The sequence below is a fragment of the Schistocerca gregaria genome, chromosome 4 (genome assembly GCF_023897955.1).
Source record: "Schistocerca gregaria isolate iqSchGreg1 chromosome 4, iqSchGreg1.2, whole genome shotgun sequence".
NCBI lineage: Eukaryota > Metazoa > Arthropoda > Insecta > Orthoptera > Acrididae > Schistocerca > Schistocerca gregaria.
The window spans coordinates 245,167,107-245,185,003 of record NC_064923.1 but is presented as its reverse complement, the minus strand read 5'-3'; the positions used below and the strand labels follow the sequence as shown (position 1 = coordinate 245,185,003).

General features: G+C 40.6%; 1 protein-coding gene across 1 annotated transcript in view; it reads left to right on the top strand.

The window, feature by feature from the left end:
• The window catches only part of LOC126267430 (uncharacterized), a 212,682-nt gene that overhangs the window by 189,031 nt on the left and 5,754 nt on the right, over nucleotides 1-17,897 (top strand). Inside the window, exon 5 of the mRNA XM_049972683.1 lies at nucleotides 4,928-5,051. Coding sequence (XP_049828640.1) covers nucleotides 4,928-5,051 — 124 coding nt within the window. The remainder of the gene's footprint in view (nucleotides 1-4,927; nucleotides 5,052-17,897) is intronic.

The following is a 17,897-nucleotide window of genomic DNA, read 5'->3' as shown; positions in this document are numbered from 1 at the left end:
TCCAGAGCCATTTTCCATCTTCCGCTCCTGCTCCTCCTCTCTATGAACCTGTGTAACCATATTCATGTCGTCTTTCTCACTATTCGATCACAAAAGAAACATCGGACACCTCTAGATTTGTTAGAATTTCCGAAACTTGACACCAACCAACCTGTAGTTTCATCCTTGACTATTAACCCTTGTACTCTGCTGCGCTTGTAACAACACATATATCATACTTACTACGCACTCTAGTAATCCCCCCCCCCCCTTCCACCCAATTCCTACTTGTAACTATTTTCCACAATAAGCAAAGTCTTTTCTGAAGAGTTGAGAGGAATAAGTTTCCACTACACTTTTTAGTTGCCGGCCGCGGTGGTCTTGCGGTTCTAGCGCTGCAGTCCGGAACCGCGGGACTGCTACGGTCGCAGGTTCAAATCCTGCCTCGGGCATGGATCTGCGTGATGTTCTTAGGTTAGTTAGGTTTAAGTAGTTCTAAGTTCTAGGGGACTGATGACCTAAGCTGTTAAGTCCCATAGTGCTCAGAGCCATTTGAACCAGCTTTTTAGTTTACTTATCTTTTCTTGTAGAGTTGGCTCCAGTTCTTCCTGTCAAGGGGTCTCATTCTTGAAGCAGAAATTCTCACATTTTAGGTCCTGATGGTTGAATTGACCTAAACAATTTTGAAGATTGTTGTTGTAGATTTTTTGTTTTATTTTAATATATTTTGTCACATTTTAGTATACCACACAATCTCTTGAATTTTCACATTAACAAAGGCGAAATTACATAAAATACAAAAAATACGTCTGAACACATCAGAGACATGATTACTACTACTTCACTCTGCAGCAATAATATTCCAAAGGGTTTACAATTTTCTTTACAAATGAATTTCTGCTGGTTTAGATTAATATTTTATAAATGAATCCGGAAATAAGCACAATTAACAGTACTATATTATTTTAAGTGTTCCAAATAATTGTTCATTTCAAATTTTTCAAAAAATATAATAATAATTTTATCTGTACATTAGGAGCTAGAATTTACGGAATGTAACATCGAAAATAAATTAATTCCTTTTCATAACGTTTAGCTTGAAATATAACATATTGTATATAAAATTATATGAAAGACTTCAGAAAAGCAGCTGAGATAATACTTAACATTCCAAAATTCGAAAAATAATACTGGAATCGACAACTGCTGTTGAGGAAAAGTAATGCTAGAGGAGGTTGTCCCATTACACTCTCTTCATTCTATCCTAGTGAAAGTTTAACAGTACCTCACCCATTCCTATCACACCAGAGGTATAGCCATTATTGCAGGATTGACAGAATTTTCCTCTATCTCTCCACACCCTCCCTTCCACTCGGCACATTACAATCCCAGACATTTTACTTCTGCGTCCTTCCCTGCAACTCTTCCATCCGACAAAGTTTGTGAAACACTCTTTTTCCAACTACTCTCCTCACCTACCCTTCATGTTGAGCGCCCATAAGGCCCAACACATACACTCGTGTACCTTCAGTAATATGAAGTGTTAAAAAATATCGTTCATTGACTTGATTTAAATAGGAAGGGAAAACAATAATTTAATTAAAATCTTAAATGAACATTAATCTGATTAGTAATTTCAAAAATCAATTCTTATTTTATATTTTTCATTTTGTTTTAGAAACAATGCATGTACACCTTATTAATTCTGTTTGTTGAAGAGAGGTAATGCCTTGCTGCTATAACACTCTTGCCTTGCAAATAATTTTAAAAATAATGGAAAAAAGTAATTATATTATTTTCTCTCTACAAGCAAAACGTCCCTAGAATCACTTGTACTTTTACTGCAGATGGTTACATATAGTCTTTAAAACAATCATTCTGAATAGGTCTTCATGGAAAAACGTGGCTTTCGGGAAATGGTAATACTCAAAGAGCATTCAGTTTTGTTACACGGATAATGGTCGTTTATTGTGTCAACCGGTATATCGAAACTAGTAATTTTAAACGCATTTCGAAAGATATTGAAAGAAGAGCACAGTAATATGGCACCTATTAATGGTGATGTAGATACTTTTCGCAAATGTTTATCAGAAATACACCATCAAGCGAGTTTCTCAGAACATACTCTGTAGAATACATTCCATAGAACAAGTTGAGGCAATCGAAATGAAACGTATTTTCTCTTGGCCCTGCTTTCATAGAACGTAGGATCAACAATTCCCGAGACTTAATCAAAATAAAATACAAAACGCTGTCAAAACTGACTATTGTATTATTTCTCATCGTAAGTCCTCTTCTTTGCCATACTCTCGCAACTAGGATTCTCAAGGCTCTCTAACACCTCGCCAGAAGCTTGCACTGGAATAATGCTCAGAGTGGCTGTGATACATTGTTTACTTGGTTGAACTCCTCCCTGATGGCTGACACGAGTCTGCGGAAGAGTATACAGAAAGTGAAGTCTACTGAGACCAAATCAAGCAAATGTGGCGTTGGAGGGGTGGAGAAGAATGGAAAGAGTACGGTTGTTAAGTGATTGTTTAAAAAAAAAACTGACACACAGAAAATTACTGTATTCCAGAATATAATTATAATCGTAGATCTCGTGTCCTGACAACTAATTTTTGCTAACGCGTTCAAAGAAACAAAAAATACTGTAAATACGAGAGAGTTCAGTCTACTGTACGAGTAACAGTGTCATGTATTCCTGCTTGCGAGTGTTCTATCCCGGAACTTATGAAATCGAACGCGAGTGAGGGAGATACATGGTGACTATGATTTCGGTGAATGGAACTGTACGAGTATGTGAAGTTCTAAAGTATCAGGACGGGCTGGGAAAAATAATTTCAAATAAGAGCCTGCTGTCGTGTTAAAACGAAACAGTTTTAGGTAACAACTGCATCTTCGTCACGTACACTGGTGTGTAAAACTTAAGAGCGGAAGTAACTATCGCATTATCTGCCATTGCCAACTAACGTAGCGCGATGAAGCATGGACTATACGTAGAAAGAACTGCTACAACATAATAATCGAGGTAGTCGAAAGAACTACGCAATGCGACAAAAAGAAATGACCCCTTGTTCAAAGACAATAATTACACTGAAGTCACCACGATTTATGATGGTCCTCTGGACATTAGAGAAAGTGGGACATGGCTGTTAATAGCTGCGGACGGCAACGCATCCTCTGCAACGTGATCCCATGCCAGCCACAAGGTTGTACGGGGTTCTTATGGTAGGGCTTTCCACTCTTCCACCAGTGCGGTTGACAACTGCTAGAGAATGTGCATGTTTATGTGCATGTGTTGCAATACGTCTCCCGAACGTATCCATCACTTGCTAGAAGGGATATGAGTCAGAGGAACAGATAGGCCAGTCGATTCGCCGAATAACGTCTCCTTCCAAGATCTCTTCAACCTGTGCAGGTCGATGCGGTCGCGTTCTATCGTCCGTAATACTGAGGACAGGGCCGAATGCACTCTGAAAAGACACACATACCTTGCGTTTTATAAGCCTGAACAAATATTCATCGTACAACTCAAAGAAAGGGACTTCTGTCTTGCTAACAAAGCAATGTAGACTCTGACGACCGACTTTAAACTTCCGAGTTGTGAGACGCGGTCGATATACAGTGACGGATAAAAAAAAGGAAAGAAAGAATCTCAGCACCAAGAAGGAAATGTGCGACATAAACGAAAGTTGGTAGGCGTGTTTCTACATCTGAAAGACGTTATCTATTAAAATTTCGTGCCAGTCGCATAAGAGTGACGCTAGTAATGCCACTATGAGGATGTAAATCAGGTTTGCCTTAAATACGTATTATAACGTGCATGAGCGTTAGTTACTTTGTTGTTGGACGTGGTGAGCTGACGTGAGTTGGCGTTAGTCAAGAACGCCTCTAAGACCACAAAGATGCCATTATGAACACCTCACTGAGTTTGAATGAGAAACTGGATGTTCGTTCTGCGATACTGCACAAAGACTTGGCAGGAATGCAGCCTCTGTACATGACTGATATGCTAGCGTGACCTGGACTTGAGGTCTGGGGTGCGATTTCGTATGACAGCGGGAGCACTGTTACCGTTATTCAACGCATCCTGACTGGAAATTTGTACTCCAGTATGGCGATTCGACCTGTTACGCTAGCATGCCAGTCTTGGGGCAATATAAGGCATCGACATACATGGTTGTAATATAATTGGAAATATGGCTAAAATCGCAATTAACAGAGCTTGCTGAAGTTCTTCCAAATACTTCAGTAAGACTTATTAACTCACCTATCTGCGCCTACCGCAAGATATTCCTATATGGAGCGTAGGAGAGTTATTTGTCCAACACATGACTGTAAAGCAGATAATGGCTGCAAATACTTGCATATTGTAGTACATCGTCCTAACGTTATAAATTTTTTTTAGTGTCAAGTTTACCGTTCAGAAGCTTGTACGTCATCTTATTCACTGTTATTGACAATTTGCTGACGTTGCACCACCGCTGCATTCGACCAAAGACATCTCCAAAAACTGGCTCTGAGCATTATGGGACTTAACTTTTGAGGTCACCAGTCCCCTAGAACTTATAACTACTTAAACCTAACTAACCTAAGGACATCACACACATCCATTCCCGAGGCAGGATTCGAACCTGCGACTGTAGCGGTCGCGCAGTTCCAGACTGCAGCGCCTAGAACCGCTCGGTCACTCCGGCCGGCCAAAGACATCTCCGCCGTAGCTACCACGGATCAGTTGAAATCACTGCCAGCAAGTTTTCTCCAAAGGTCACCACGCTTTCGGTTAATTAATCCCCATTAATTAGCATGAAAAGAACTTAGGAGCATTTATCTCAGAGAATTGGGCAACAGATTGACCCTTCTGGGCATCCCTAGGTAACATATGTGGTTACGTTACGAATGTAGCATATTGTGCAGTGTGAGGGGTACCCGACCTGTGTTGCAGACGCCGCAGGGGACCAAGCATCGACGCGGATGCCCCGCCGTCGCCGGACGGCCTGTCTTCGTGTGCGCAGACCCGTACGCACCGCACGACGTCTGCACCCCCGTCTACCAGGAGATAGCTCCCGGTATGTGCTATTCCTAACAGCAGCAGCCAGCTACTCGTTACACCCCAGAATCTGAGGTAGTAGCGCACTAGTTCTACTTATTATTGAAGAATCCCTAATTATCAATTAATTCGCCTCCAGTGTCACTTTCTTTCTTTGTCTTTCATTCCTCTCCTTGTCCACCTCAATTTATGATTTCTATTTTTTAGTTCTTTTATCGATTATGTTGTTCCTGTTGCTGTTGATCCTGTGGTCTTCAGTCGAAGACAGATTTAATGCACCTCTCTACAGTAGTGTATCCTGTTCAAACCTCTTCATCTCCGAATAACTACGGCAGAGACATCCATTCGAACTAGCTATTTTCACTCCTTCTCCGTCTACAATTTTTGCCTTCCGCGCTCCATTCTATTACCAAATCAAAGATTTCTTGATGCCTCAAGATGTCTGCTTTCAACCAGTCCCTTCTTTTGTCAAGTTATGCCATAAATTTATTTTTTCCCAGTTCGTTTCAGTACCTCCTCATTAGTTTCTCTATCTACCCAACTGATTAGCTGCATTTCCCCGTGGCACCATATTTCAAAAGCTTACATCCTCTTCTTACCGGAACTGTTTATTGTTCACATTTTACACCTTAAAAAAATCTTCCAAACTTGTATTTGCATGAGATGTTATCAAATATATTTTTCTTGAGAAATGCATTTCTTGCTGTAGCCAGTCTGCATTTTACATCCTTTTTTCTTCGGAAGTCATGAGCGTCTTTGCCACCCAAATAACAAAATTCGTCTACTACCTTAAGTGATTCATTTCTTAATCTGATTCTCTTAGTATCTCTTGATTTACTTCTCTTCTAATCGCTTTTCAAGACACTATCCATTCCAGTCAACTGCTGCTGCGACCCTTTTCCTTCTCTGATAGAATGCTCATATCGTTATCCATTTTACCAAGCTCCAATACTTCCATCACCTTGTACCATCACTCTGTGTCTCGCTGTACAAACCAAACTTCGGTTCATGCTGGTACGTTCATGTTGAACGAACCAGTTTACTTCCACTTAGAATAAAAATTATCAAACTTTTCCTGTGCTGAAACACTCTGATACTCCAGGTACACACATAGAACACCTTGTTTATTTTCAGGATTAATAATTTTTTTAACAATGAGGAATAACTTATTCTCAATGATTATTTCAATTTCACATCATAACTAATAACAAAGAAATTATATTAAAATTTTAAAAGTATTGCTAGTAAGTTGTTTTTAAAAGGTCGAAAACAAGCATGTTATTTATAACACGTTACTCCATTCCATTTTGGTTGGAGTAGAAACATATGTTTAATGTTCCAAAATTGCAAAACAGTCTGTGTAGAAAATGTTTCATTAATAATGACGCACTTTGCGCTGTTAGCGCATCTTCAGATTACCTGTTTTGCATAACAGTTTATTAGCGAACCTATCAAGCACCGATCAACGAGATCGTTAAGCTAAAGGTGAAACCGCGTTAGTCATATTTAAAAGCCGTTGATATGATGGCGTTAAAGGGAAGACCGCAATCGTCAAATACAAGCATAGGAATTCCTAAACTGGTGATCGAAAACCTCTACGTTAAAGTCGTAATATTACAACTTTAATATTAAAGTTCTAATTTTAGGCTTTTAGTTTAGAGGTATTCACCTGCTGTTTCACGCTTTCCAATGCTCGTACTTTGCGATCTTCTCCTTAACGCCATTATATCAACGGCTGTTAAGCACAACTATGCTGTCCCCGCTGTTCAAGGTAAACGAATCACTTTACTTTTCACCTTTAGCTTAACCATCCCGTTGATCGATGCTAGGTGGATTCGCGAAGAAACTATTATGTAACGAGGTTGTTAATACTAATTACAGGTAATCTGAAGATGCACTATCCCCGCAAACGCGTCATTATTAATAAAATACTTGCAACGTAGACTGTTTTCCATTTTTGAAACATGTTATTTACAATTTTTTGTGGAGCACTTATTCACTCCCTGCGGAACACCAATGTTCCGCCCAGCACAGTTTTGGACATCTTGCGCTAGAGAGATGGACTTTTCACTGTATATTCGGTAAATGCTGCAAGATGCAGGGTACAAGTAGATACAGATTTTCTCATTCGTTTCATGAAAACAATGTGATCAGTTGTTGTCCGCTGTTGCAAAACCCAACTCCTAAGCCAAGGTCGACTGTGTTTATTCCTGCAGAGGTCTTCGAATTGATATAGACAGCTCGACTAACGACGATGGGAGCGCTTTTACTTATGGGTCTTCGGCTGGCGATGAGAGAACAGGTGGTAACAGTTTACCAGTGTACTGCGTTAATTTGTAAACCTTTTTATGGTCTCTAAATATAACGGAGGATACGATATTGCTATTTCAGAGGCTTATACTATCTATTGGCACTTGGCTTCACCCTTTCCCTTCTTTCTGAGCAGCACAAATACGACACTACATTCAAGACGCAATAATAAGCTCGTTGTCTTGCGATAGCGTTCTCGCTTCTCGCGCACGCTGTCCCGGGTTCGATTCCCAGCAGGATCAGGAATTTTCACTGCCTCGACATGACTGGGTGTTGTTGTGTCGTCTCATCATCGTCATTCATCATCAGTACGGTCGGAGGAAGGCAATGGCAAACCACCTCCACTGGGGTCACCCCCATCGTCCCCTATGCTCCTCGGAGTATGGGACTTCATCATCAATCAGAGAATTGTAGAATGTTGTTGTATTTATTATGAAACGTAATGGAATGACTCCACTGAGAATTCGCAGATACGCTACAACGTCATAAGGTAGCTGTAAGAATGAAACAAAACTTGCCTGATATTAATTCTGTGTTGCGTCCATCGAGCAATGCATGCTGTTTGGCAGGATACCCACGCCGATATAAAATCACTAAGCCGTTAAAAAACAATTTACGCACATCATTTAAGGAAGATGCCCATATGTGTTTGCAAAGATACCTTTAGCAGTTACAAGTCTGAAACCAGGTCTGTAAGTTGACCAGCAAACGAAGCTTAGCTCGATGACGTGTATAACACTATATGTACAATAAAGTTTTATGACGTGATTATGGCCGCACGACGGGAATTAACAGGATTTCAATGCCGAATGAAACTGGAGTTAGACGCATGAGACATTCCATTTTGGAAGTCGTTAGGGAATTCTATATATTCCGAGAGCCACAGTTAACAGTGTGCCAAAAACATCAAATTTCAGGCAGTAGCTCTCACCACAGACAACGCAGTGGCCAACGATCTTCATTTTACGACCGAGTGCAGCGGCGTTCGCATAGAGTTGTCAGTGCTAACAGACAAGCAACACTGCGTAAAATAACCGCAGAAATCAATGTGGAAAGTATGAAGAACGTATCTGTTAGGGCAGAGTGGCGAAATCTGACGTTAATCGGCTATGGCAGCAGACTATCAAAGCGAGTTGCTTTGCTAACATTACGACATCTCCTGCAGTACCCCTCCTGTGCTCGTGACCATACCAGCTGGATCTTAGAGAACAGGAAAACCATGGCCTGATCAGATGAGCTCCAATTCAAGTACGTAACAGCTGATGATTCGAATGTGGCGAGGACCCCACGAAGTCATGGTCCCAGATTGTCAACAAGGCACTGTGCAAGCTGGTGGTGTTACCATAACGGCATGGGCTGTGTTTGCATGGAATGTACGGGGACCTCTGGTTCGACTAAACTGACCATTGAATGGAAACGGTTATATTCGGCTACATAGAGACTATTTTCAGCCATTCATGGAGCTCATGTCGGCCCCCGGAAGCTGAATGGTCAGCGTGACGGATTGACAATCCTGTGAGCTCGGGTTCGATTTCCGGCTGGGTCGGGGAATTTTCTCTACCCAGGGACTGGGTGTTGTGCTGTCATCATCATCCTATCATCCTCATCGACTGCAGGCCGCCGAATTGGCGTCACATTGAAAGACCGGCACCCGCCGAGTGGTCTGCCAGACTGGGGGCCTAGCCATACGATTAAATAAATAAACGTAGTTCATGTAACCAAACAACGATGAGATTTTTATGGGTGATGATGCGCCATGTCACTGGGCCACAATTGTTCACGATTAGTTTGATTAACTTTCTCGACAATTCGAGTAAATGATACGGCAATCCAAATCGCCGACATGAATCGCGTCTAAAATTTATGTGGCATAATCGAGAGGTCAGGTCGAGCATAAAATCCTGCACCGGTAACACTTTCGCAATCACTGACCGCTATAGAGACAGCATGGCTCTGTATTTCTGCAGGACAGTTTGACAGACTTATGAAGTCCATCCCACATCGAGTTGCTGCACTGTGCATTATAAAAGGAAGTCCGACACCATATTAGGAGGTATTCTCTGACTTTTGTCACGTCAGTCTACCTTTACATGGATACTTCTTCAAGCAACGCGCAGGTGATTTAGAGTAATTATCAATGAATGGGTGGGAAACATTTAATCTCTCTGTTGTGTGACTAAAAATGTCAATGGAACGCCAAACAAATTATTATAGCGCTACTACTCTAAGAAAAACGTGATAGCAACGGCGGGGCATTTTCTCATGTCAAAGAGTATACACCAAAATATCGATGACTTGGACTGGGGTAGAATGATCAGGCTCTGGGAAATGGATTTGGCACACTATGACATGGCCACTCGAACATAGTATACGGCTATGCCAGTAAAGATTACAGGTACCACTGAACAGAAGGTCACAAGTAGCGGTGAGCTGATACTGGACAGCACAGCGTGACCCTAACTCGAATGAGTGTCATCTTGTCAGCAAGGCTGTGAAGGTATGAATCGCCCTCACTGTGAGATGGACAGATGCACGCTGATTTGTTTCATCAATGGTTCGACGTTGGCAGCTGCAAGACCACCAATGGAAAGTATGCCATTGCTTAGGGTTACACTGTCCAAAAGCAACAATCGCCTGAGAATATCTGATCACTACCAGCTTCTAGGTGTACTACCTGAAGACGTAACTAAACTTCCCAATGACCAAATGCCCTTTTATTGTGAAGGCTAATAAAATTCTGTAATTTTCTGGAGCGTGCTATCCAAGCAGTGCAGTTTGGTAAAGGGCAGAAGGTCACTACAAATTAGTGACGTATTAAGACACCGAGGTTTAGTTATCTACACAGTATTATACTATTGATAAGTCTCCAATAACAGTCACTTATCCAGAAAATAAACCAGGTACAAGTATGTCAGTAAATAATATGTACAAATCAAAGACAAATGAAGTAAAGTGCTCGTGATAGTTCAGAAACTGCTTGGTGCCTGCTATAATTTATAACGCGGTGGGATGTGGCTGGACCGTTGGCCACCTGCACAGCCGTACCTAAGTACAGAAGGTGCCTAAGGCGCACCGCATGCGAACCACATTTCCCATGCAGCCATGGCAAAGGTCAATATCACGTTCCTCAGCGTGCGTTGAAGACACGTCTGCACACGACTGATTGATTTACTTTTCTAAGAATCCGACGTGAATGATAGCGAGGCGCCCTCCATGAGGCCTTATCCTCTGATGTTCTTATCCCTGTCAACCTCTGCCAAACTTTGTCCTGTTATATCAAAAATCCAGTAGCATCTCATATTCCTTTTCCTTCTCTGAATCATGCTAACTGTTCCCTGTGATTCTCTCAATTTTACTTTCAAATCTTACGACGCAACATGTGTGAGTAAAGGCTACACATCGTCTTTGCAATGCGTCAAGTGAAATTAACTGTTCTAAAGTCTTTGCGTTCTTTCGTGTTGTCTTACTTTCAGAAATGCTTAGTTTTTCAGGCCAAATGTTCCCAGCGCATACCATATTGACAAAATTTGTCAGTCTGGATATTGCCTTCATGCTTCAGCTGCCATTTTACTGGAGAACATTCTTTCCACTTTTTGAGAGGTTTCAAGATGTTATGGTGTTCATATACCAATATCTTTAATCGACCGTCCATTTCGTCACATATATGCTCTAATATATTATAATCTCCTTGTACTTCACATAATTCTTCAACACGCTGGTTAGTATACCTACAATTTAGTTTTCTTATATTCATGCTGTCTACTTCCCAGTTCCGTTGCTGATTTTTCGCAACTATAGGAAGAATTACCCGTAGTTTCCGCACCCATCGATTCTAAGTCAGAATTTACTACTACCCTATCCGACTAACAAACAAACTAAAAAACATTGGGCTAAACACTGACATAACCTAACATTGAAATCTCGTCTACTGACCATCCAAAAAACATCAAAAGAGTAAAACGCCATTAAGCTATTATTCAGTCGAATATGGAGATTTCGACCCTCTACCGTACCCCATGTAATATTCTGCTTCACATCTCAAACCCTTAGATTCTGCTCTAATCCATTTTTCCCACAGTCACTCTCTCATCACCACACAATACTGTATTTCAAACGTACATTCTTACAGACTTCTTCCTCATATTAAGGCCTATATTTGTCACTAGTAGACTTTTACCTGTTACCAATGCCCCTCTTTACCAGTGCTAGTCTGCTTCTTCATGTGTTCTTTGCTTCACCTGTCATGTGGTATTTGGCTTCCAAGACAGAATAAATTATTAACATCATCTACTTCATGGTCATCAATCTGTGTAATTGTCATTACTTTTACCTTTCACGACTTATTCTCGAACCATATTCCGTACTCATTAGACTGCTCATTCCGTTCAACAAGTCCTTTAATTTTTCTTCACTTTCAATGAGGATAGCAATGTTAACAGCAAATCTTATGATATCCTTCCACCTTGAATTTTAATCGCACTCTTGACCTTTCTTTTGTATCCGCCATTGTTTATTCCATGTATGGATTCGGCAATAATAGCGAATCATCCTCTTATACCCTTTTTGATGCGAGTACTTCGTTCTTGGTCGTATTGTTCCGGCTTGATTCCCGTACATGTTTTGTATTACAAGACTTCCACTGTAACTTACAATTATTGTCCTCATAATTACGAACGCCTTGCCGCACTTTATGTTGTCGGATGCTCTTTCTGCGTTGACAAGTCAGATGAACGTGTCTTGGTTTTTCTTTAGTCTTGATTCCTTTATCAAGCACAGATTCAGGACTGCCTCTCTTGTGCCTGTATCTTTCCTAAATTCAAATATCGTCACCTAGAAGCTCGGCGAATTTCTTTTCCATTCTTGCGTCCATTATTTCTGTCACCAAAGTGAGTTAATGAAACGTTAAACTGATTATGAGATAGTTCTCGCACTTATCTGTATTTGCTGTTTTAGAGATTGCGTGGATGATATTTTCCTGATAGTCAGTTGGTATGTCTCTAGTCTCTACACGCCAACTTGAATAGCCATTTTGTTGCTAATTGTTCCAATGCTAATTGTACCTCTTCTGTCTTATTTGACCACACTTCTGTTAAACTCCGATTATAATACTGGGTCCCCTTTGTTTTTCATAACGACTTTCCTTTCTTTTTTTACCACGAATATTAGGCGAGTCTGCTCTTCTTGTAGAGGGGTATATTGCATTTCTTGCACCTATCGGCTCTCTCATCTGGCTTCACTAATGGAATTACCAATGCATTATTAATGTTTGCTCGCTTGCTTATAATTTCACAGAAGATTCTTTCGACTTCCCTGTATGCTGAATGACTGCTTATGACGACAATTTCTTTTTTAGTTTCTTCACTTTTTTATTCACCCATTTCGCCATAGCTTCCCTGTACTTTCTGCGTATTTCATCGTTGTTTTCCAGTTTTCCTTTTTTTGACGTTTTTCTACGTCTTTCTGTCGTCGATTTGCTAAAGAATGTCTTCTTTTACCCAAGGTTTCTTCATAGTCACCTTTCTTGTGTTTCTGCCCGCAATTTCTGAGACTCCCTTTTCGAAGCTTCAACTGAACTGCTTACTGTGACATTAACTATCGCATTATTGACGATCGTAGAGAGTTGAAGATGCATCTCGTCTTTCGTTAGTGCTTCAGTATCCAATTTCTTTCCACACTGATTCTTCTAGGCGGTTCTCTTAAACTTCCGCCCACTTCTCATCGATTCAAAACTGTGATCCCAGTCTATATCTGCTCCTTGGTACATCTCACAATCCGGTATCTGATTACGGAATCTCTGTCTGCCTATGGCATATTCAAGCCCGAATCGTCATGTGTCCAGGCACTTTGCAAGTGTACCTCCTCCTCCTCCTCTTGTGGTTTATGAACTGTATTTCTGCTGTTATTAACTGAAAATTATTGCAGAAGCCACGTAGTTTTTTCGCCTCTCACTGCCAGACTCATAACTCTGTCTTCTATTCCTTATCCTACTGTTGCATTCAACCCCCTCCTTGTTATTAAATTCCGTATACCTTTCAACATCGAATTATCCGCTCAATATCCTCATCTAGTTTATCTCTTCTTATTCTGCTTGTGATGTGGCCATGCATGCGCACATCGTTACTGGCGTTGGTTTACGGTATATTCTGAAGAGATCGAATCTGTCACTGAATTGTACGCTATAAGCCATTCCCTACCCTTCCTTCAAACTCATTATGAGTACTACTTCCATTATGCCATTTTCATTTGCTGTTAATACTGTTCTATATTCGTCTGACCAGAAATTCATATTTTCTTCCATATAATTTCCCTAACACCCACTACACCTAGAGTGAGCCTTTCAATTTACCTCTTCCGATTTTCTAGTTTTCATTTCACGTTTAACCTTCTCACATTCTACGCTCTGATTCGTAGAATGTTAACTGTTCATTGGTTATTAAATATTTATCTTATGGTGTTCTCTCCGTTCGCAGTTCCCTCCTCAAAATCTGAATGGGGAACTAATCCAGAATCCTTTGGCGATTAAGCGATCAGCATTATAATTTTTCGATTACAGAAACGCAGCGGTTTCCATTAGCTCTGCATCCTCATGCCGTGGATCGTTACTGACACTTCCGCTTTTTAGGAGCAGTTTTCCACGCCACGGGAAAGAGGTCATCCTGAAACTCTGTCCACACCTGCCCTTTCTAACATGGCTGGTGGCGGAACGAGGATGACGCCTTACACCTGAAGTTTTCGGACACCATTGCTGCTGATCATTTTTTTTCAGTATTTAGACAGCGGCTTTGGTCTATTCCAAGATGTCTTGATATCTAGCCAATAATTCTACGCCTACTCCACACCTACAATGCCTTAAATTCATCACTCCGATCTTATACCAACGTTACCCTGCTTTACCACTTCACCAAAATCTCGCCACTCTCTTTAACTCCTCAAAAGCCATGAACTCTGTCCCTCATCTCCCACACTGATCATCGTAAGATATCTTACACTTCTCACAAGCTTGACACGAACCATTATATTATTTCAAGACTAATTATTAACCACTGTACACCGGTGCACTTCCACCAACAGAGGAATCTCTTCTCGATATCAGGACTCGTGCTTTCCCCCTACTGTTTCCTTCACTCCCTTCCCTAACGCTGGATTTGTTATCCTCCTCTCCTAATATCCTGTCACACATCCTTTCCAAAACACTCTGTCAGCAGCTCGTTGTCTTGTGGTTAGCGTTGGTAACTCTTGATCACGGAGCACCGTACTCAACTTCCAGCAGGGTCGGGGATTTTCTACACTCTGCAGTGCATGTTTGTGTCATAACAATCATTTAATCTTCATCGTCACGCAAGTCGCTCAAGTGGCGTCAAATAAAAGACCTGCACCAATCAGCTGGACTCCCCAAAAGTGCCCCGTGTCAAAATTGTCATACTCTCATGTTTAACACGTTTAACGGTTGTTTTTTTTTTTTTTTTTTTTTTTCAACACAGTCTTGCTCCAACAACTCTCCTCATCTACTGCTCATTCCCTATGGCTTCAGAGAGGTTACGAGCTGTCATCAAGTAACTCTGTACAGTAAGCACCACACACCACACTAACTGTGTTAATACACATCCATCGCTGAATGAATAACCCAAGAACATGCATTATTCTAAAAATACATGAGAAACTGACATTGGTGGTAGTCACAAACCTTTCTACGATTATACATGTAAAATCTGAAAGCTCAGCCAATACTTACACAATTAAAACACATTGCATTTTGTATCAGTGGTTTTTAGTTCACTTTCGGGAAATAGTGGTCCAGTTTTTCCTGTTTATGTTTGTGATGCTCGTTTTTCTTGAACCCAGTTCTAATTTTCTGCGACTCAAAACATTGGTACCGTCATGCGAACTTCGTCCAGCGTACTCTAATACCAGATTAACACATCTCACTGCCTTATTGTGCAGCATAATGGGTTCCTTGATTGTTTCATATTCATTCCATTTCTGTACTTTGTTCTCTACGCCTGCATCAGTTAGCTGCTCAAATTCTGGTTAATAAGCATCACTTGTATAAATGTCCGTTTTGATGGCAATTTATATTTTTAATTTTTTTAAATATATTCGATCTAACTCATTTTGGGCACAGACATCATGAGACCCACATTTACAATCTGGCTACAATTTAACTTGTCACTTCACATGCGCACTTGCTCTATACTCTCTATACGTGCACTTGTTCTGTAGAATAGTCTGCTGAACAAGTATCATTTGAAGTTACAAGAAATAGTATATCGAAATTTTAAATGTGATTTTGATGAATGCTGTGGCCAAAACACGTTCAGTTGTAAATTTACAAAAACTAAAAATATAAAAGTTATCAAAATGGACAATGACACTTCCAGATATCACTATTCAGTCACTCATAGATATTTTCGCTGGCTATGTCTTCACAAACAGGAATTGTGTTCTAAGCGAAAGTATTCTTACTAATTACAAATATTACACTTCAGGCTTAATTTCTTTTTTTCCTACAAAATCGCTGAAGTATGCAAACGTAACACACAACTCTCATAAACGGCACCCAAATGATTGGGAATAATTTTAAAAGCACATGCATCATGCTCAAGAGACTGTGCTTGCATTTTTTTTCAATCGAATTGGACCTCTATGAACTGCGTGGTAACAACCAATTTCATTTTAGTGTCTGGGTCTTGTTCTTGTTCCAGCTTTGACTTCCTGCAAGTATCCTGTAACCCCACCAAGAAGTGCTTGTTTATGCTCTTCGGACAAAGGTCCTCTCCGTCTTTTGGAATTTGATGCCATTTTAATACCTCGTTAGTCTTTGGCCAATCTTCTAAATTTGTTCCTCTCAGGAATTTCACTCTCTGAGACACCAATGTGCCTAACATCTTTTTCACATTCTTCGAACCAACTCGGCATTGTCTTCTTAGATTGTACGAAACTCCATACTCTTTTTGTTAGTCGGTCATCATCCATTCTCATGAGATGGCCGTAAAATAAGAATCGTCTCTTTTCAATGGATGATGTGATAGGTTCTGTCTTGCTGTACAAATACTCACAAGCTCTCATTCGCAATTGTCCATCAACACATCTATTGTCTAGGATTTTCCTTAATAACCCACACTCTTGCTTTTCCAGCCGCTCAGCTTGACCTTGTCTGTTCATGGTCAAAGTTTCGGACGCATATAAGCCCTCAGGTTTTACAACTGTTTTATAATGTCGGAACGTGGCCCTATACTCGTAGAATTTTCGTTATTGGTATTCTTTTTCAGTTGGTATGCCTGGGCTAACTTCCTCATCCTGACATTAATTGCATCTTCTTCTAATCCAGTCTTGTGGATAGCTTCACCGAGATATCTGAAATTCTTAACTCGTCCGATTTATCCCAGATTGGTTATCATCCATGCAGGTCCATTACAGATGTTCGCATATAATTTGTCTTTTGAATAGAGATCTGCAGTCCAACTGTTTCAGTAATTTCTGACAGCCTGTTGATCTTGTTGACTACTGATTCTATGTTACTAGCAAATATGGCCAGGTCACCGCAAAGGCCTAAGCAGTCAATGTACACCCCTTTCTTCTTAGGACCAAATCTGAACCGCTCTCCATTTGTTTTTTCTTGTGCTAACAACTTTCTCCATTCTCGAATGACCTTTTCCAAGACGCAGTTGAAAATTAATGGGGTTAGTTCATCTCCTTGTATTACGCTAATTCTGACTGTAAAGGGTTCTGAAATCTCACCCATAAATTTTATTTGTGACACTGTGATAGTGAGAGTTTGTTTGATCCGTTTTCTTGATGTATCATCCATCCCAAACAGTACCAAAATATTCATTTATGCCTCTCGGTCGATGGAGTCATATGCCTTCTGAAAGTCAACAAATAAGACCACGTAGTTATTTCCTCCGACTACGTGGTATTTCCTCCATTTTTCCATTTTTTTGTACCTGATGATGTTCTTCAGGTTAAAGATCTATTCTGGGCTAGAACGACCCATGCGGAAACCAACTTGACATTTCCCCAATGAGTTGGTCAAGATAATCTATTCTGTTCTGTATTGCTTTGGAGAGAATATTATGTGGAGCATATACTAATGAGATGCCACTATACAGGGTGTTACAAAAAGGTACGGCCAAACTTTCAGGAAACATTCCTTACACAAATAAAGAAAAGATGTTATGTGGACATGTGTCCGGAAACGCTTAATTTCCATGTTAGAGCTCATTTTAGTTTCGTCCACCTACGCTCATTGGAGCACGTTGTCATGATTTCATACGGTGTACTCTACCTGTGCTGCTAGAACATGTGCCTTTACAAGGGTGACACAACATGTGGTTCATGCACGATGGAGCTCCTGCACATTTCAGTCTAAGTGTTCGTACGCTTGTCAACAACAGATTCGGTGACCTATGGATTGGTACAGGCGGACCAATTCCATGGCCTCCACGCTCTCCTGACCTCAACCCTCTTGACTTTCATTTATGGATGCATTTGAAATTTCTTGTCTACGCAACCCCGGTACCAAATGTAGAGACTCTTCGTGCTCGTATTGTGGACG